We start from the raw sequence: 21,018 nt of genomic DNA, 5'->3' as shown, positions 1-21,018 counted from the left end.
TTACAACAAACTAAAAGTTCTGGAGAACATGATGTTTAGAAGAGTGTATGTGCCCAGAAATAAATCAGAATGTTAGATAAAGCCCAATGAGTTAAATATTATTTAGTGTAAAGTAAACAAAGCTCTAGGGTAACAATTATGCAGAGGATAATAACTAACTTTTCTTCATTTCAGATGACAAAAAAGGGGAAATGGCATTAAACTACAGGGCCAGCAGTTACACAGATGGACAGATAGTGGTTAAATATTGGACTAGGACCAAAACAAAAACTGCAGAATTACTTCATTATTTTCTCTAACATATAGGAGATTATTTCAATTTACTTGGGAGAGTTTATCACAGTGATAAAAAGGAAAGAAGACCATCACAAATTTCATCTAGTCCTAAAATTACAAGATTGTTTTAGAAAATAAATCCAAGGTCTTAAATGAATACATGAAAATATACTAAAATAATGTATAGCTCAAATAAAATTTTTAAAAATTAAATAACAAAATAATTCATTACTCATGTAACTATAATGCAATACAGAAATGCCATTTTATATGAATAACTTAATTTCTAAAATGAATCCAGAAAGAAAGAAAAATTAAATGCTTGTGCTTTAAAAGTCTATATAGCATATTATGTATCATTTCTTAGGAAAAATAGAAAATGCCTATTTCTGCTTAGAATTTATAAAACTTCTTTCTTTGGAGGGATAAGGGCAAACTTTCCACAACTGTCAAGGTGGAAAGTATTCACATAAAAGATAGAAATAATTTCTTAAAGTGTTGCTTGAACTTAAAGGTAGAGTTGTTGCATAGTGGTGGGGCTTTTTAATATTTTCACAAGGAGTCTGAGGGTTATCATATTGAAAAAAGAAAGAAAAGAGAAAAAAAACACACACCTATTACCGCATGCAAATATAAAAAAAAAGAAGATAACCTCAACCAATTGCACCACAACCGGATGAAGGAGCCCAGCTGACACATGAAGACGAGTCTGCGTCTAGGGAAGCGTGGGGCTCAGCTCCTTGTGCTTCAACAGAGCCTGAACTGTGAGTATGCCTTGATTCCAACTGCATAAATGATCCTTCTTTTCAGGTATAGTTTGACTATCTGAATATTAAAAACAAAACCTGCTTCATGGTGACTAGCAACCCTTTGCTTCTAGAACCCTGAGTAAACTGCTTGAATCATATTTCTGCCTTGACTTAAAATAAGGCTGTGTCTTCTTAGTTACTTGAAGTACTTTAGGATACTGGAGGTATTTAAGCTCATACTATCAACACTGTCACACTGTTTATACTGTATTTTGTATACTGCCACAGAGACTTGCAGATCTACTTGAATCAATTAAAAGTTTTTTTCCTACGCAACAAATTTTATTTCCAGTGTATTATAAGTGATCTATAACTTATTAACTTTATTAAGTTCTGCTGTCTCCCTACTTTCAATGATAGTATTTTCTTTATTATATTGCTTCTATTTTATGGTAATTACCAGACCAATTAAATTTGAAGTTTCATGTTTCCAAAGTTAATATGATGAATATTAGAGAAAAGAAAAAGCAAGATATGCTTTAGTTAATTCACCTAAAATTTAAAAAGTTTTTTTAGCCACAGTTAAATTTATAACAAAACCTAATGTACTACTAATAGTATTTTTTCCAAACTAACATGCTTTTAATTTTCATTTTGTATGCAGCAATTAATGCAGTTTTTTGAAGCATGGCCTGAATGATTCAGTCATTATCAAGTCAAATTACAATGTAAAAAAGGCTGCTACCATTGCCAAATAGGTATGTATTTTAACATAGCAGTGTGATATTTTTCACAAACATGCCCAAACGCGTTTCCTCATGGAGGCCACAGTGAATCTGTTGGGTACTACCCTCCAGTACAGAAGCTCCTATAGGAGCCAGGTGAAAATTCACCAGCCAGGGGAGGGTGGTGCTGGTGGGTACAAAGCAGCACTGACACAGAGTTGCAATCTTCAGGATTTGTCAAGTAACAACATTAAAAACCATTAACCATTTACTCTCAGAAAACCACTGTGACCACTTCACCTGAGTCACAAGTAACGTCCACTGGGAAATTGGTCTAGTATGTGAACACAGTGGTATGTTTCTTATCTTTGCAGGCCATTCTTAACAAATCAAATTAGCACTTTTTGAAACATCAATAAATGGCCTGAGGAACAGCAAGTGATCGACACATTGTAAAGGAGGCAAAAATCAGCCATTAAATTCAAAACAGAATCTTATCTGCTAATTTGATAATAAATGACTGGACACTAGCCATCTAATGCAGGGTTCTAAATGATGGCTACTATCACTTTTCAAACAAATGCATTACTTTGCTTTGCTCTCTTTGAGCTTGAAAATAAAGCAAAACCAGAAAGGGTTATTGGTGATCTTGTCCAACTATTATTTATTTATTTTATTTGTAGATTAGAGCTGAGGCAAATGGTTTCAGGCTATGTGCTTTGAGCTAACAGCTTTCTAGAAACATCTTGATTATGACTATCAGGCCTAGAAGTAAGTTTGAAAAGACATGATCTGGGGGATGGGCTGAACATTCTGAGGAATGATTTGTGGTTCTATAAACTCTGGACCTATTTACTTACTATAATGGACAAAGCAAATGAAAAGACTAGTACCTTTTCCAAAGAGGTAAAGCTAAATGACATAATCTCTTCTTCAAATTGCTAATGTGGCTTATGTTAAAGGAATCATGTCAAAATACTGCTGATAGAACTCATCACTAGTAAAGAAAATGCTGATCATATGTGATTAGGAGGAGCAAGGTTTGGTGAAAAGGATCATGGGTTCTAAAAGCCAGACAGATCTGAGTCTCCATTTGGGTACTGCCATTTAAGAGCTGTGTGGTCATGGGTAATAATCATAACATCTTTATCTTTAATATCCACCTCACACAGTTATTATAAGGACTATGTAAATGAAATAATATAAATGTGCTTAACATACTGTCTGGTACACAGCAAATGCTAAATAAATATTAGTTAATGGTTCAATCATCTAGCTCAAGGGTTCAATTTTGACTGCACATTAGAATCCCCTGAGGAGCTTTTAAAGGAAACCATTGCCTGGAGCCCATTCCAGACCAATTAAATCAGAAGATCTGGGGATGGAGCCAGGCACTGGTATCTTTAAAAAGCCCTCAAGAGGATTCTGATATGCAGCCAGGACTGAGAGCCATGAGAGTCTCTTCTATACAGTACCCAATTGTGGTAGTCTCAAAAAACATCTCTGGTGGTAAGACTCTTATTGCCTCCCAAGATAGACTGTTTCATTCTAAAAAAGCATTTCCTTAAAAGGAGGCAACATCTGTCTCTGCAATTTCTACTCACTAGTCCTTGTTCTGCTTTCTGAAGACATATATCACAAGGTGAAATTCTTTTCTCTGTGGCCTTGAAAGCGTTCGCATCTCCAGGTGCCTTTTCCTTCCACTCGCTCCTATGACATGATTTGGGCTCTGTGGCCTTTTCTGAATGTGCTGCTGAGGATGAAACATTGTATTCCAGATGGAACCCTAACAGCTTAGGACAGAACCAGATTAGGGGTGGCAGTCTTCATGTAAGAAACTCCATGGCTAAGAAGTCAACCAAAGAAGGGTTAGTTTTTGTTGTAGCCACATCACACTACGTATCCGGCAACTGCAGTCATTGCAATTGTGCTCCTGTTAATGCAGCTAAAGCCCCTCCTGTACTTGAACAGTTGGTTTTAATATCCACATGTAGGACTTTACTTGCTTTTCTACTAAACTCTCTTTCATTCCACAGTATTTATTGTGCTAATAAGCACTTGGTACGCAGAGGCAAACAAAACAGACTTGTTTCTTAACCCTAGCGGAGTCTACAGTGTGGAGAAGAAAAAACTTCCTACAGTTTCGAAAGTCCTTTTAGCTGTCTGAGCTCTCCACACCATGTCACCTGTCATGCCTCAGCTCACTTTCATCAGTGGCGATGCGATGTTTCTACCTTAGCCTCAGCCAGCTCCCTATGTGACCACACAACACAGGTCCGTCTACCGGGGCCCTTCTCCTCTTCCCAGTAATCTGCACTGCATGGCCAGCTCCGTTTTTGGCAGACTGCCATTCTTCCTAGATTGCCCTTTCCTTTTAGAATTTCAGGTCACCAGAAAACATGCCTGTATGTTTCTATAAACTTTGTGAAATCTGTCTTCCTGCAGTTGAGACACTAGACTCAGTCCTCTTGCTTCCCTCCCTCCGCTGTCCTGAGCTCTGGAGACAGACTCTTACCAGGGGTTACATAACTTCCTCTTCACCAGCCAGTTCCTCTTCCTGGGATTCAATTCCACCCCCCTTTACAAAAATTTAAACTGGAACTTCATGTTCTACTAAAATGGTTTCTTCTTGATGAAATTATAGGTTAGCATTTTAAGAAAGGCTAAGTTCTTCCAAATGTCTTTTCTCTGGGTACAATGTCAAATCAGGATATTAGTTATGGTAATTCAAATCCATTTTACATGATAGCTTTCCAAGTTTGAATGCACACTCCTAAAAAAATGTTTACTGAGAGCAGGGTTTTTGTCTTGTTTGCCTTCATTTTCCAAGTAGTATTTACCCAAGTGTGAACTATTACTAAAATGAAATGAACCGAAAGGTGTTCTTTTTTTAAGCTAATTTTCACTGAGTACTTTGTTCTGTGACAGAGTAAAGAAAAGAACAGTTTTCTTGTCTGTAGAATGGATTTTTTCATTTCTACAGACAAGAAAACTAAGGCTTAGGAAAGATTAAGGTGTTTGCCCAAAGTCACAGAGTTAGTTAGGTATGATTTTGAAAACCTTGCCCTGAATGTCTTTATTACACGTGCTAAGAAGCTTCTGTACAGAAACAGGGCAGCCACTCTAAGAAAGGAATGAGATGAGATCCCCTGGGACCCACTCCTCACACCTTCTAGCTCTTTATGGTGGCCTCTCAGCCTGAGCTCTTCACAGCTGTCAATGCCTACATGAGAGCCAATGACAACCAGCGCTGCTAACATTCTCTGCAGCCACAAACAAGTGGAATTCATTCACACACTGTCCTAGCAAGAGTCTCAAACTACCCAGCCCAGGCATATTTAAGCTGCAGTTACTTGCTTTTAAAATCTTAGACTGCACATCCTGTTTCCCACCTACATTATCACTCTATGCTCTGGGCTTCCAATCTAACTGGCGGCCGTCGCCATCTGACTGGGTTTAGTTTGGCTACTTTGCTCTCCCGTGTAGTGCTACAAGTCTTCCCAGCGAGTCAAGTGTTGTGCTGTCTTGTTCTGCTACATTAATTGCACGCCCCTGAAGGCAAATGATTTTAATACCCTCAACTTGGTGTTAGGTTGAAAAGGAAGAAAACTCAGACCCCCTTCCTCTATTCCCGCTACGGAATGAGCAACTGCCACAGTTTATCTGTCACACACCATGTTGCAACATGTGTCAAAATGAATGAATGCCACCTATGAGGGAAAGAGACGAGCAGGAAGCTGGACAGGGGCCAGCAGTGGGCCCAGCCCACACATGGCTGCAACCACCTTTACGGAAATTGATACTCATCTTCAAAAAATATGAGCAGTCATTTCACCTCTATCTCCATTCCCATAACAATTTCCCTAAGAAAAGATGATTTCATAGTTCAGTTATTTATTTTAATATAGTAAATGAAACAAACCTTGAACATTTACCACAGCCATAGGAAAGGTTAGAGCAGGACATTCCATAGATTCTGCTCTATTTGCTGTGTGTTTTGTGATACCTACAAAACTACATGTATTGTGTAGACATCCAAATGGTCCGAAGTAGGATAAAAGGCAAGTTTCTCACAATGTCTGAAAGTAAATCATGTATTACTTGCACATTGAGCTAAAGTGATTGTTACTGAAATAACAGACGACTCATTCAGTGTTTGGCATTCTGTTGCAGGGAAAATCTGAAGACATAAAGGCTACTCTCTAGGAACATGTCATTTAGCATCTTCACTTTTTGATCCCTAGAGAAGACAATGAGAAGTCACACGGTAACAATGACGACTACTGCAGTCAGCAGCTGGCCTTGCTCCTCCCAGGAAGTGCACTTTGTAACTAATCATAGCGTCCAATCGCCACACAACTTCTCGGGAGCATCCAATTTTACTGCCTGTTCCATGGATGAAAAATTACTCTCTACTGTGTTAACAACATTCTACTCTGTTATTTTCATCCTGGGCCTGGTTGGAAACATAATTGCCCTCTACGTGTTTCTGGGTATCCACCGAAAAAGAAATTCCATTCAGATCTACCTTCTTAATGTAGCCATCGCAGACCTCTTACTTATCTTCTGCCTCCCTTTCCGAATAATGTATCACATTAACCAAAACACGTGGACACTAGGTGTGATTCTTTGCAAGGTTGTGGGAACACTATTTTATATGAACATGTATATTAGCATTATTTTGCTTGGATTCATCAGTTTGGATCGCTACATCAAAATTAATGGATCTATACAACAACGGAAGGCAGTAACAACCAAACAGAGTATTTATGTTTGCTGTACAGTATGGATAGTTGCTCTTGCTGTATTTTTAACTATGATTATTTTAACCCTTAAGAAAGGAGGTCATAATTCCACAATGTGTTTCCACTATAGAGATAAGCATAATGCAAAAGGAGAAGCAATTTTTAACTTCATTCTTGTGGTAATGTTCTGGTTAATTTTCCTACTAATAATCCTTTCATATATTAAGATTGGCAAGAATCTATTGAGGATATCTAAAAGGAGGTCAAAATTCCCTAATTCTGGTAAATATGCCACTACAGCCCGGAATTCCTTTATCGTGCTTATCATTTTCACTGTATGTTTCGTTCCCTATCATGCCTTCCGATTTGTCTATATTTCTTCACAGCTAAATGTGTCGTCTTGCCATTGGAAGGAAATCATTCACAAAACCAATGAGATCATGCTGGTTTTCTCATCTTTCAATAGTTGTTTAGATCCAGTCATGTATTTCCTGATGTCCAGTAACATTCGCAAAATAATGTGCCAACTTCTTTCTAGACGATTTCAAGGGGAAGCGAGCAGGAGTGAAAGCACTTCAGAATTTAAACCAGGATACTCCCTGCACGATACCTCTGCTGGAGCTAAAATACAGCCTACTTCTTAAACCACTTGAGGTAAACTAATTAAAAAGAACAATAAAATACAGCCACTCCATTCCTTGAGGAACAAAAAAATTATGAAACAAAGCTCTAACATTACAAAGCTCAGAACTTTCCAAATTTCATTTCTTGTTTGTGATATTTCATTTGCTTTACTGTAAATTATTTCAAGGGAAAGCTTATACTCATTACTAGACTTTAAATCTGTATATAAAATCTTCTTAAAAATATTGTTAGGCTAACACTGTTAACATAGATTATACAGTTAAATGAAATTTATGGTTTTAACCACAGAATAATTCAAGAAAATGTCATAGTTTCTCAAGTTACTAAAGCTGTTATTCAAAATCAAGCACCTAATACTAATTTAAACTGTTTAAATATTAAATGACTTAAGGACCAGCTTATGTTTATTACCGTTTAAAAAGCTTGTATAATTTGTCATTGTATTCACTTATGCCTAAACTTCTATAACAGATGAAATGATAATAAAATTCTAATAAAAATGAAATCACCCCCTATCTATCACTACTTAGATAAAATGGAAAGAATTTAAATACATATGGTAAAAATCAAGCAACAGATGAGCTAAGAATTCATCAGCCCAGCAACAGGACTTAGAACTGCACCTTACTTAAGACAGATTTATAAACGATTCAGCCATCTTGGACCACGTGCTTTGATAGAGTAAAATTGAAGATGTGTACATTCTATGATCCAGCAAGTCCACTTCTAGGTATACATTTTACAGAACCACTCAAACATGTATACAAGAAAACATATGTAATGATACTAAATGACCTACTGTTCATAATACTAAACAATTGGAAATAACCTAAGTGAGTTTGCATTGGCAAAGGAATGGAGAAATAGACTACACCTGCATGCACCAACATGGGGAGTTCTCAAAAATAATGTTGAATAAAAATCAAACAAAAAACTGTGAAAGGGTATGTATCATATGAAATCATTTATATAAGATACAAAAACACGTAAAATAACATTCTTTATGGATCTATATATGCAATAAAAATATAAAATGTGTGGTAATATACACAACATATACACCAGCTTAAGGTTAATGGTTATATCTTGAGAGATTTGAAGCAAATACGGCAAAATATTAATAATGTCTGTTAAATCTGTGTGGTAGTACATGGGTATTTGTTATATTATTTTTGGTATATATCTGAGTGTTTGAAGTATTTCAGAACAATAAAGAAAATCTGTAGATTAGAATTAAAAGGAACAAATTCTGAAATTTTCATGTATGTTCAAAAATAATTGGAGCTTAAGCTCTAAGAGGAAGGCCTTTATTCATTACTGACTGCCCAGAGCATAAAGCTGCATTGCCTGGCACCACGGAGATCAATATGTATTTGCTGAATAACTGAACGAATGAGTGGATGAATGAGACAGGGAGGGATGGAAGGAAGGCATGCTTAACAGAATCAGAAAAGTAGGTTATTTTGCTTTTTTCCTAAGTCAATGTATCTGGATATAACTGTATAGAACATCAAATGATTGAAATCAGGAGATGTCATTAAGGCAAGCATTCTCAAAAGTTTGGCCATTACCGTTCAGCTCTTTGATTACACACAACATCAGAATGCCATTGACTGAATATATAGAAGCCTGTTATGACAAACTAAGGATCTACTCATAAGTTTCTGTTACCAAGTATGAGAATTTTTTATAGCCAGAATACTTCAAACTTCTGGCAGGCTACAGACTGGAAAATCAACATTAAAGAGTAAGAAGAATTTTGTTAGGGCTGAATTTATTTTAACAAGATTTGGCTTGTATACAATTAGTGCTCAACTGAGCTGTATTTCATAAGTGCACACAAATGGTTGCATAAATAATAGGTCAAAGCAGAATTATATTTAAAAAACAAACATTTGAGAATAAAAATTGAAATTTGCAGAAAAATTAGAGGCTTGGGAAAAGTAATAAAATGTGTATTAATTACTTTGCTTTGACAACATCAATGAATACCACCAAACCGAAATTCAGAATTTCTGTTTGTATAATTTAAAAATATGACAATATTGATTTTCTCTCATGTTCTCAAAATTAATTTTTTTACATTACTGGTAAACATTTTATATCCCTACGTGTCTCTATTGTAAACATACAGTTTGAATGTTTAAATTACATTACCTACTATTATCATTAGCAGTAGTTTTATGGAACATTACAAGAAACATAAATACACTCATAATTCTACAAGCTGTCTCATTATTTATACTAAATGAGATGATCCCTATAAAGCCCTGCACAATGGCATTCTTAAAAAATAAAGTACATCGAGTCAATTCTTGCTATAATATTTGTAATAAAATAAATTTTGATAAAAGTCAACCTGTCTATAAGCTCATAATGGATTTTGTTTACTGACTGGAGTTTCACTAATAACATGCCTTAGAGTAGCCTGAATCCTGAGAACATTTCTAAAATTTTTAGAAAAACATGTTAAACTTACGAAATTTAAGGCTATTATGCATAAGCTTTCATTTCTTACTGAGCATTAGTGTACATGGGCAGGAAACACTGTCCTACCTCCCCCAAGCCAAGGCTTAGTTCTAGAAGCACACAGAAAAGGGACATTCAGAAGTACATACACATCCCTACCTTGCAAAAGAGCTTCACAACAAGTTTCTAAATAACACCTCACATATGCAAAACCAAACAAAGGCAAAATTAACTGCCTGGCTGCCAGAGTAAGACCTAAATGCTGAGTATTGCTATTAGTTTTGTAAAAGTGTTCTGTGCAGAGCCTGGTTTGATGGCAGTTGAATTTCTAAGGTCAGGTCACTAGAAAAAGAAAATTCTGTTCTAGTACAGAAGGTTTTATTTTCAACTGCTTTTTAAAATGGATTCTTCAGTCCTGCTGATATAAAAGAAGAACCAATATAATTACAGCTCTGTGAAGCAAAGCCTTACTGAAAGTTACCCACAAGAGAAAAACAGCATGAAATGGAGTTTTCTCAACAGGCAGTCTGGATTTTGTAGAAACATGTTAACAGGCTAATTATTTTTTAGCCTTTTGAAATATGAATGGAAACTTATTTCACCAGATATTAAAATATATTCTTATTCTTCATTAAGTCTAACACTGTGGAGCAGATACAAGAAGCAGCTTATCAGAGGGATGGAATGCATATCTCTATGCAGACCCTTAATGATATACAATATTATCTGGCAAATTAATCAGTCTCAGAAGGGTAGGAGCAAGAACAAATCAGAGGAAAACCAAAGATTCTGTTAGTCAAGATGCGTTAGAATCTTGCAAAAAGGGGTTAAGTGAATTTTTAAAAAAGTTTTCTGAGTGGCTCTGATAAACTTTTTTCCCTCAGAGAGAATCACTTCATATCAAGGAGACATCACAAAAAGCACTGGGGAAGGAGGGAATGCATTAATAAATAGTGCTGTATTTATTTAAAATAAAAAGCCAATTTATAGCCTCACTTCATATCACACTAAAAAAAAAAGTGGATCAAAGAGTTAAATGTAAATAATGAAACCATTAGAAGACTTTAAAATGTATGACTAACTCATGTGTGGAAGGGAAAGAACTTTCTATTAATAAAATAGGAATAACTGTAGGAGAAAACGGATAGATTTGACTTTAGGAAGTAGATTTTTGGGGTCAAAAAACATAAAAGCAAAAACACAAAGTGAGAAAAATATTCACAACAGTATGACATTTACTGGAGAGTAAGGCACCAACAGACACCATAAAGTTCTAAAGAAATTTGTAGTTTTGATGATAAGAAAGCATTTGAATCTCAGAATATAACCTGAATTATGTCAACTCGGATGAGACAGAAACTCTCACGAAGGCTGGTGTGGTGTCTTTTTTCATAGCCACATGACCCACCTGAGGACACATTCCTATAAGTGGCTGCTGTAGTGCCTCAGTTCAGTCCGGTTTTCAAATTAAGACCTTGAGGGCTGGCTGTGTGCTGGTGACAACACACTCAGAACCAGAAAGGAAGTGCTAGGTATGTCCTAAACTTCTACTTTGCCTCTTACTTCTCCCCTTCAAGTTCACATGCAAAGGAATGGGAAGCAAAGTAAAATATATTTATTTATGTGCCTTTTACTGTGCTGGGTGCTTGGCATGCATCATTATCATTTAATCCTCAGTGTGTTATGATGTAAGGATCAACTGTATTTTACATATGAGGGGATGCAAGCTGGTAGACTTTTACTCCATAGGCATTGTCTCTGCTAAGACAGTGCTTGTCATTTTCACTGCATTCTGCCCAAGGACAATGGTAATTATTGAGATGTCTGTTGCTTAAAAAAAAAAAAAAACAAAATCCCCCCAAACCCACAAATAGGCATTCATATGTACTTAGGGCAAAAATATTCTGTTTCTTACTCATCAAAACTGTGTGGTGTCAAAAAACCAAAATCTTAAAAGAAATCGTTTTCTAGCTATCACACATTTGTACACTCTGAAGGCTCTGCCTGAAACATGGACAATAACGCAGGACAAAAGCGTACAGGCTGAATAGAAGGAGGAAAAAAGAAATCAAATTAGAGGTCTCTCATTCTTAATAATTCTACTTTTGGCCCAGGAAATGCATAAAGAACCACCATAAAATGAGCTTTGGAAAAGGTTTCTAATCATGGTTTTGGATACAGAGAATCTCTTTTTGCTTTAGGAAGCCATGCAAGTTATTCCAGGAACAGCAGTGAACTGTTACAAGTTATACTCTGGTTTGGTAATTCCACATGTTATCTTTTTTCAGTTATAAAATATTTCAAACGTATAAAAAAATGGAAAAAAAACCCCCACTGTAACAGACAGCTAAGCACCCATCACCCAAAATTTACAAATGTTAAGTGTTTTGGCTCCATTTGCTTAACTGCTCTCTTGTACCTATACATAATCTGAAAAGTTAGATATACTAAAACTCATCCTGAGGTAGCCTCTTTCCTAAAGTTAGTGTATATTATTCTGATGTATATATTTACACTTTTATAACACACGTAAGTGGTATGCGTAACAATGTGCACTAGTTTTTGTTCTTAAAGTTTACAAATAGTATCTTACTATTATATTCTCTTGTAACTTTTCCCACTCAAATTATGTTTCTGTTGATACATGTAGGTGCCATTCATTCATCTTCACAGATGCACAGTGTTTTATCATGAGAATAAACAAGAGTTCAATTCTCCATTTCCCCTAACAATGGGCTCTTAGGTGGTTTCCACTTTTTTGCTCTTAGGAACCATGCTCAAGTGAAGTCTTTGTACGCCCTGTGCCCATGTGTGAAATTTCTCTACGGTCGACACCTACAAGGAGAAATGCTTGGTAGTAAATGGTATGCATATCTTCAATTTATCTCAGTTGTGACAAAGTGCTCTCCAAAGTGAACTTACCAATTTATCTACCTATCCCACCACTAAGAAGATAAATGTTCCTCTACCCACAACCTCACCAATACTTGATTTTATCAAATTTACTAATTTGTCCCAATCTGGGAGGTGTGAAATGGCATTTCCCTGTGGTTTTAATTGGCACTTCTCTGATTACAAGTGAAATGGAGCATCAGATTCTCACAGTGCTTTGTCCATTCAGGTTTCTCCTTGGGTGAATTGCCTATTCATAGCTACACGTCTCTGTCTTTCCCTTTAATGAGCTGCTTTTATTCTTTTCTTTCTTTTTTATTTCAAATTGTTGAAATAGTTCTTTACATACTCTGTACACCAATCTTTTGTTCTTTATATGGGCTGCAAACAACTTCTACCAGTATGGGACTTGTCTCTTACTTTGCTGATGGTTTCTTTTGCCAGATACCATAAGCAAAGGAAGACGCTCTCTAGTCAATAAATCTAGATGAACCCTGACCCTTTGAAATATATTCATCCCTCAAGGATCAAGCTAAAGAATTTGCTGATGGACTTATCTTATAATTAGATAGCTTGGCACTACAGTCAGAAACAGTACATAGAAGTGCAAGTGAGGTGTCCCCTGAGAACATAGAAATAGAAATGCTTGCTGAGAATTAAACTACAAAATTCAAACATCTGAGTACAACAGATATGCAAATGATTTTAAAGTGATAGAAAGTCTCCCAGACCAGGAGTTGATCTGTTAAATGTGTAGACATATTTTTAAAAAGATTTAGCCATTCACTAGCAGGTGGGGGAAAAAAAGGAGGGGGGACCAAGAAGATGTTAGTATTGCCTATTCAAACAGAGTCGGGCAGGAGGAGGTCGTGACCAGTGGACCAGAGTATCATCATCCCACTGGTAAAGCCATGGCAAGCCTTATGGTGGGGCTGGATCCAATGGGTCTTCTTAGCCCAGTGACATTAAACATTATTAAATAATGAACCGAGAGGCATAACAGACAGGTTAAAGGGCAGCTGCTGCAGCCAGACTGCCTGAGTCCAATTTCTGGCTCCACCACTTACTATGTCACCTTGGACAAGCTCTCTTTCCTCTACTGAGAAAACAAGAGTAATAGGAGTACCTAACTCGTAGTGTTGTTATGAAGACTGAATGAGTGAATAAATGTTCCTGGCCGGTAGGAAACATTCAATGTATGTTACTGAAATACTCAAACGCCAGGGAAAGGCAGGGGAAATAATACAATGGAATGGTCAGAAGCTGAAGGTAAACATCAGAACTAGGAAGCTACACAGTGGAAGCTGACCTGGGTCGAATGAAGTGCGGGGGGAGGCACTTACAATGGGGAACTGAACTTCAGCTTTCACTGCCAATAGCACTGTCCAGGACAGGCACGGTAGCAGACCCACTCTATTTTGTGTGAGTCAGAAGCATACTCTGAAACTTGAGCAAGTAGAAGAGGAGAGGACACCAGAAGAAGGACAGTTTTAAAGAATGGGATTAAAGCAGAAGGCTAAAGGAAAGACATCTGTGCAAAAATGTGCATGTGCGTAGCTGCAGGGAGCGAGCTGAAAGAGGACCAGTGAAGGATGAGGATTGCAAGCAGCATGTTTCACCAGATTGTAGGAGAGGGTATTCTAACAATTGCAGATCTCAAATGGAATAGAAAGCCAGTGAGTCGTTTGCTAGTAGACCTGTTCCAATATAGTATGAGTCCTCAGCAGGCTGGGAGGGTAACAAAGCATTTCGAGCATTTAGTAAAATTTGGATGAGATGTTCTTTAGATTCCTTTAATAGAAGTTTTGAGTTTTACAGAACAGTCAACACCTTAAAAATGAGTGGCAACCAGGGGCCACCTGGGATCTTGTTGCTTCATCAGGTTGTACCAACACAGTCATGCCCTCAGGGCTACTCAGGTGGGTACAGCTGGTGGGGGTGGAGGAGGGAGTCTGCTTGTTGTATGGTCAATGGTCCCCAAGCAGCTTCCCAGAGTTTTTTTTTTTTTTGTAGTGGATTTGGCCCCTGCTCCTTGCTCAGCACACCATAGGCATTCATTAATATTTACAGCTAGAGAGTCTGTTTAAACTTTATCTAAAATAATTTGATGGATTTTGGGAGCTTTGTGACATTTATATTAGGTGCTAAGGTTTCTTTGCTTTCTGACACTTGGCTTCGTTCTCTGTAATCAGAGTGGTCAAACAGGTCACCGCACTGCATCCTGAAATGGGGACAAGGCACCTTCGTTGTAAAACTGACTCAATAGCATAAACTCAGGTGGGAATGGTAATCATTCTGATGTGCTATATTTTTACATTTTATCCAGTGACAAACTTCTGGACCAAAAGATTTGAATGCCTTCCATTAACGCTGCTGGCAATGCTGTTACAGACCCTTTCCTGTTACAGACATTTCCTTTCTACGTTTCCTGCCTCTTCTCATGTTGTATCACCCACCACAACTTTCTAGTGTCCTCAATCCTCCCACCCGTTTTTTTTTTTTCCCTTTCCTGTACTCAGCATCACCTCTTTCTCTTCCCCAATTCAGTTTTACCTCTTATTTTCTGACTTTCTCTTTTAATTGCCTGTCTCACAATTTAGTACCCTTTTCTCTTATGTGTCCCCTGATCTGTCAGAAGCAGAAATGCTTCATTATTTGTGTGGAAATTTGGTTTGTATTCAAAAGAAGAACACTGTTTCTGCTATATTAAAAACAACGCTCAGCTGGTTGCAAAGGGAACTGATGAGGTTTGCATGCATGTTCATATTCAGTTCCCCTTTGTGGCCAGTGAGACTTGAAAAACACTGGAACACACAGGGTCAGCTCTTGTGCAGACTGATTATAGAGTTCCAAATATATGTGGCAAGTAGTGAGAGGAGTCAGCTAAGTAAGTAAATGAGGGTCTCATGCTCTGACAGTTGGCATTTGTGATCCTGCAAATTACTAAACCTCCAGTACTAAGCACAACTTGGCATGGGGGGGTGGGGGGGAAGCTACCAAAGGGGCAAGCCAGACTCATCATCTTTCTATACCCTTTTACACTCTACTATTGCAGATGTCAATTAATCACCCAGTTCTTAGGATCAAGTTAGCAGACAGACTTTTCTTCTAGTTTTACTGAAAAGCTAGATTAGTATTCTGGAAATAGAAAAGAAAGAGCTATTTACAGAGGATTAAAGAGTACAAAGGAAACAGCATGAATTCATGATATATTAAAAGGTGTATTAAAAGTAAGAAATAATCAAAAGAAAATAATAGCTCCAAGACCCGAGTGGAGCACAGTGGGTATCCCTTTTCTTTTTGGATATTATCCAAGAAACAATGAACTCTGAGGTACACATACTATATTAATCCCCAAGGAAGAGCCAATGCACTATACTTTAGGAAAAAAATATAAAAATCTAGTTAGGACATTGCAATCACAAGCACATTAAATGAAATGTGGTAGATTAAAATTCTCCGCAGCGCTTCTCATGCAGACATGGAGCCTCTGCCCACCTCTTGAGTCTGAGCAGGTATTGTGACTTGCTTTGACCAATTAAAAGTGGTGGACATTGTATGGCATCTGAGCAAGGCCTAAGAGGCCTCACAGCTTCCAGTTTTGCACTTTTGAGACCCTGAGACCAACATGGTGTAAAGAACCCAGGGTGAAAGATCACACGGAGAAAGATGATCAGACTGTACAACCATCTCAGCTGAGGCTCCAGACATGAGTCGAGGTCCCTGTGGACCATCCAAGCCTCAGCTGAGTTGCCAGATAACTAAGAAGCTGCATGAATGGCCCCAGGTGAGACTGAAAGAACTGTCTAGCTGAGCCCAGGACCAACTGCAGGACTGAGAGTGAACAGATGGCTGTTGTCATAAGCCACCAAGTCTAGGGGTGGTTCGGTATGCAGCAATAGATAAATGATGCATATAATGCATATAAAACACAAAGTATGTGTACCATTAATTTCTAAACAGGTGACAACAAATATAGTAATTTCATTAACAAAAAAGACAACGCCTCAAATTATTTTGTTTGAAAGCTGTGTGTGTGCTCGTGCATGTGTCTGTGTGTGTATCTGGGTGTGAGAGAGAAGGGGACTTATCTATTTTACAAACCACTGCAGGGTGGGGAGTGGCAGGGTTACTGAAGATTTAGTATCTCTGTATTGTCAGAGATAAAACAAGCATATGCTGGATAATGAGGCAACTGAATAGACATGACACGTTTTCATTACAAGCCTTTTAGTAGGACTTGACTTTTAAAAACTATGTCCATGAATTGCTATGGCTTTAAAAATAAAGTCTAAAAAGCTAAAAGATATGAGAAAAACTTTCACATAATAAAATGTCAGACTTTCTTTTTACCACCAGGATAACTGTGGCTGTGAATGATTTTACAAAGGTGACTCTTGGTATAATCACTCGTACAAAACGAAACAAAATGAAACTCCAAAAGACGTAGCCTGTTAAAGGCAGATGAGTGTCAACGGGTTTTCATCTTGAGGACAGAAATCCATTGTCCATATCATTACTTGTATTCTATCAGGTGTAAAGTGTTTCTCAGCTACTAAAGTAAAGTTTATCATTTTGTTAGAGCTTAAAAGAAACTAAACTTTTAAACTGTTCGACGTTTCTAGCTGGAAAATAGTGCAAGGTGGGCAGTTTATGCTTCAGCAGCAGAAGAGGTTTAACTAGGGCTGGTGATACACTGCCCTCTGCTGGCCAAAGCATTGCCAAAGAAATGATTATCTACAGACTTGAACCCTGGTTTCTTCTTTCCAATTTTCTCTACCAGATATTTCTGGAGATATGGAATCCCAGAGAACTTGTATTTCCTGGATTCAGTATTTTATTTGGAGGTCTATTAAAACAACACATTTTAGGCTGGCTTTTTAAAAATTTATTTATTTGGGGGGGAATTATAGGCTGACTTTTGATGGAGGAAGAGACCACATGGTAGTATTAGAAACTATGCCACATATAGTATAATTTGAGAAATATCTAAAACACCAAGACTTGTTTAGAGTGATACCTTAAAATGACTACTTCAAGTCTAATGTATCTCCATCTGTCAAAACATTACAAAGATGCAACCACCAATATAAGCAATGATTTAGGCAAGGACCATCAATAAACACTAAAATCCACTGGGTGAGAGGGAAAAACCATATTCAGAGAATCTCAAAATATGACCCTCAGATTACTTATCAATTACGAAGGGGAAAAGTACCTGTACAATGAGGAGCTGACAGCAATGAGTAAATTTTCAGAATGAAAACTAGAAACAGGTATACAAGCGAGATACATTTTTGGTCACTGGGGATACTTGGTCACCTTTTCTAAAACAACAATCCAGATTCCAGTAGCAGCTCTGGATGGGCTCTGAAGTCGCACCATCGGGGTTCAAATATAGGCCCTACAATATACCAGTTATCTTATCATCAATAAGTTATTTACCCTCTATGGACCTAAATCTTCTCATCTAGAAAATGACAGTAATAAATGGTATTCATCTCAGAGATATTTCCATTAAATATTGTAACAACTAAATGAATTTCTATATATAAGTACTTCAGTGGTTATTATTTATTATTATTATACATTTTCTAAAAGTGGTTCTCAGGGAAGCTTGTTACTTCAATACTTGGGGCTCTTAATAAGACAAAATAAATCTAGAAATTAATAGGTACAGAAGGTAAGACCTCAGATACCCAACTCTTCCTCATCTTCCCTTGACACCCCTCTCTTTTTTTCTCTTGAATAAAGACAGGAAGTGATATGGAGCAGGGGGGCTTAACCTCAAGACAATTTAATCTAGAAATTCCAAAGAAGTGATTGGTAATAAAATAGCCAGGAAACCTTGGTCTTGGGAAGAAAGGGACAGTGGTGAGGGTTCTGGGCACTGATACATGATGCCTTTTTAATTCCCTGTATCTCAGTGCAATCCAACTCATTATTTCCCAGGGTATAGGTGTATGTATGTGTTTTGCACCTGTGGCAATATGATTGCTTACATTATTTTTTACAATTCTACCAAGTGCTTCATTTTCAGAAATTTTAATCTACTTTTGGCTTTTCAAAGAACTTGAAAAAAAAAGGTCGATTATGAAGCATGATATGAACCAAACTTAACTGACTCAATGTTGAAATTCAAAATTTGACTGTCCTCAAAAATATTTTTGCCTCTTCTAATCCAACGCTAAAGTCTCCCTTTCCTTAAACCTGCTAACTTCCCATTTGCTTTCCAACTCCCACCTCTGAAGTCATTCCAATTCTAAAGACTGCCACCATGTTTCTATCGTGTGCATTTCTAGAAGACAGTGTCTATCCAGTGCATTCAAGCCTCTGTGGAGAGACAAAAGGCAAAGATGAAGTATAGTGAAACTCTGAATGGCCGGTCCATTTATGTTTTGTCATTAGACCTTTCTTCCAAGGCTTATCACTTCTCTGTGCTATTATAAATTTCCAAACTTTGGGCCATAGTTTCTGCTGTTTCAAAATAGTTTTTAAGGGAAATACTCCCATGGTTGGCTGAGAAACCAGCTTGTGGAACAAGCAGAAAATCTTCACATCCTGATTAAGGGTGGGACGGCCATGATTACAGCTGCTTGTAGTGGGTGGCGAGAGCCTGCGCGCAGAGACAGACACAGGGCTGTGGCCAGACACCACATCCTGAAGAGAGCAGGGGGGCTCAGTGTGCCTTGAGCAAACCACAGCTCTGACTAAGAGAGCTCAGCTTCACTCCTCCTAAAGGCAACCACTGGTTCGGGTGTGCAGTGAACTGGATAAAGGCTTCCACTGTCCCCCACCCCTCCTTGAAGAAACTATCTTTTGAATGTGATGTTCTCCTGTGGACTATATAAGGCATGTCTTCTCTTCCCACATCCAGCCTCCCGAGGGGTCAGAGAAGAGTATTTAAAAGACCAACCATCGCAACTTTAGAAGACTCGAGCTTGGGTAGCCCCAGATAACTGTCTAATTGAAGCACAAAGTTCTGGTATGACTGAGCTGTCCTGTGTCCTCTGGGTTCTGACTCCAAGGCAGGTTGAAAAGGTACCCTAATCCTAACCCCAATAATCCTTGTGAGTCAGGAAAGCTCTCATGCACCCCTGGTGAATACAGCTCACTACAGGTTGGCAAAATAATTTACAGCATGCGTGCCCCTTGAACCATTCTTACTGAACCACTCCAAACGAATTCTGAGGCCAGAGTTAAAAACACACTTCATACTCAAACAAATATTTCAAAAGCAGGAAACTTCACACAAGGCAGGAATGACACTCTGGGGAGCTGCTCTAACATCTCAAGGAGTAAATCATAAGGGTCAGAGCAGAACACACAGGAGGCCAGTATTTGGTGGATGATACAGGAAGTAATTAGAACAGTTGGGCAGGAGCATTTAGACTTGGATAACAGAAGCAGAACTTTGAAGAGCAGATGCACGAGAAAGATAAATGAGAACCCAAGAAAACTATTGGTGACCTGAGTGAGAAAAGTTCAAGGAGCTACCTTTACAGAGAACTTGCAATTTTTAAAATTTCTGCCTGATGAGTTATGTTTTTGTTAATCTTATATTCTCTGACATTTATACTTTTGACCAATTGCAATAATATTTCCTAGTATCTTAGAAAAATGGAAATAAAAATTTCTTTATATTTCAATTAGGGAACTCAAAATAACTTAAGTCATAAAGAATTTATACTGATATTGATGGGATTAAAAAAGTAGCTTAATGAAGTCCAAGGTTTTCAAGAATAGGAAAAAAATTGGGTTTGAGTTCTTCCATAGTCAATTCTGCTACCTCAGAGCCTAGAACAGGAAACCCTGTCTGAATGAAGTTAAAAAGCATACAAAACTTGACTCCAGTTTCCCTATAATAAGGTACCCTAGAGAAAAACCATTATTTCTGCTAAGGCAGAGGGTGAGGTTGGAAAAAAAAAAAAAAACCAAACACATGCTTTAGAGTTAATTTACTAGTTGTGCCACCTTGGGCATGCTATTTAACCCTTTGTAACTCAATGTCCTCATGTGTAAGACAGGACTACCACCACCCATTGTTAGGGCTCTTCTATGGAAAATGCTCTGCCTGGTACTGGCACAGAACTGCTGTTTACTATGTGTTCTCTTCTCTTTCCTTCTAGTTCTCCTGGCCTGTCAGAATCACTTTGATTCACTGTTTTCTCCCTTTTCTCATTTATAGAGCATTTAAAGTCTGTACCATACAACATGTATTAATCTGAATTCTTGGCTTGCTTGTGGAATCTCTTGAATTTCCAGAGACCCTGAATTAGCTTGTGGCTAATATATCTCTTCTGTAACCTCCACACTCCACTAGAAACACAGCAGGGACTCCAATAAATATTTGTGAAGTGAATTGCACTGTTTAAGAAAACTATAGTGCACTAAAAATCAAAATAAAGGAAGAAATGGCAAAAATTACACCGATACAGGCAGTCTTGCCTGATAAATTATCAGTTGTCTGACCATCATTTTAAGCAGTACTTCTGACTCTTCCTTGGTTCAAAGGTT

General features: G+C 37.6%; 2 protein-coding genes across 3 annotated transcripts in view; one reads left to right on the top strand and one right to left on the bottom strand.

Annotated features, from left to right (window-relative positions):
- CASK (calcium/calmodulin dependent serine protein kinase) overlaps positions 1–21,018 on the bottom strand; it is a 290,070-nt gene that overhangs the window by 102,031 nt on the left and 167,021 nt on the right. The gene's annotated exons all lie outside the window — the stretch shown is intronic.
- Positions 696–8,387, top strand: GPR34 (G protein-coupled receptor 34). 2 transcript variants are annotated; one of them, XM_014567474.2, is made up of 3 exons: positions 696–1,040; positions 1,690–1,783; positions 5,924–8,387. In XM_014567474.2, exon 3 carries the CDS (start codon positions 6,003–6,005, stop codon positions 7,137–7,139), a length of 1,137 nt encoding a protein of 378 aa, XP_014422960.1. In that variant the 5' UTR covers positions 696–1,040; positions 1,690–1,783; positions 5,924–6,002; the 3' UTR covers positions 7,140–8,387. The 2 variants fall into 2 exon arrangements, with proteins under 2 accessions (XP_014422960.1, XP_032331450.1); XM_032475559.1 differs by having other exon boundaries at positions 699–1,086.

Source organism: Camelus ferus, chromosome X (assembly GCF_009834535.1).
Source record: "Camelus ferus isolate YT-003-E chromosome X, BCGSAC_Cfer_1.0, whole genome shotgun sequence".
Classification (NCBI taxonomy): Eukaryota; Metazoa; Chordata; class Mammalia; order Artiodactyla; family Camelidae; genus Camelus; species Camelus ferus.
The sequence above is the reverse complement of the archived record's forward strand: the minus strand, read 5'-3'. Positions and strand labels throughout refer to the sequence as shown.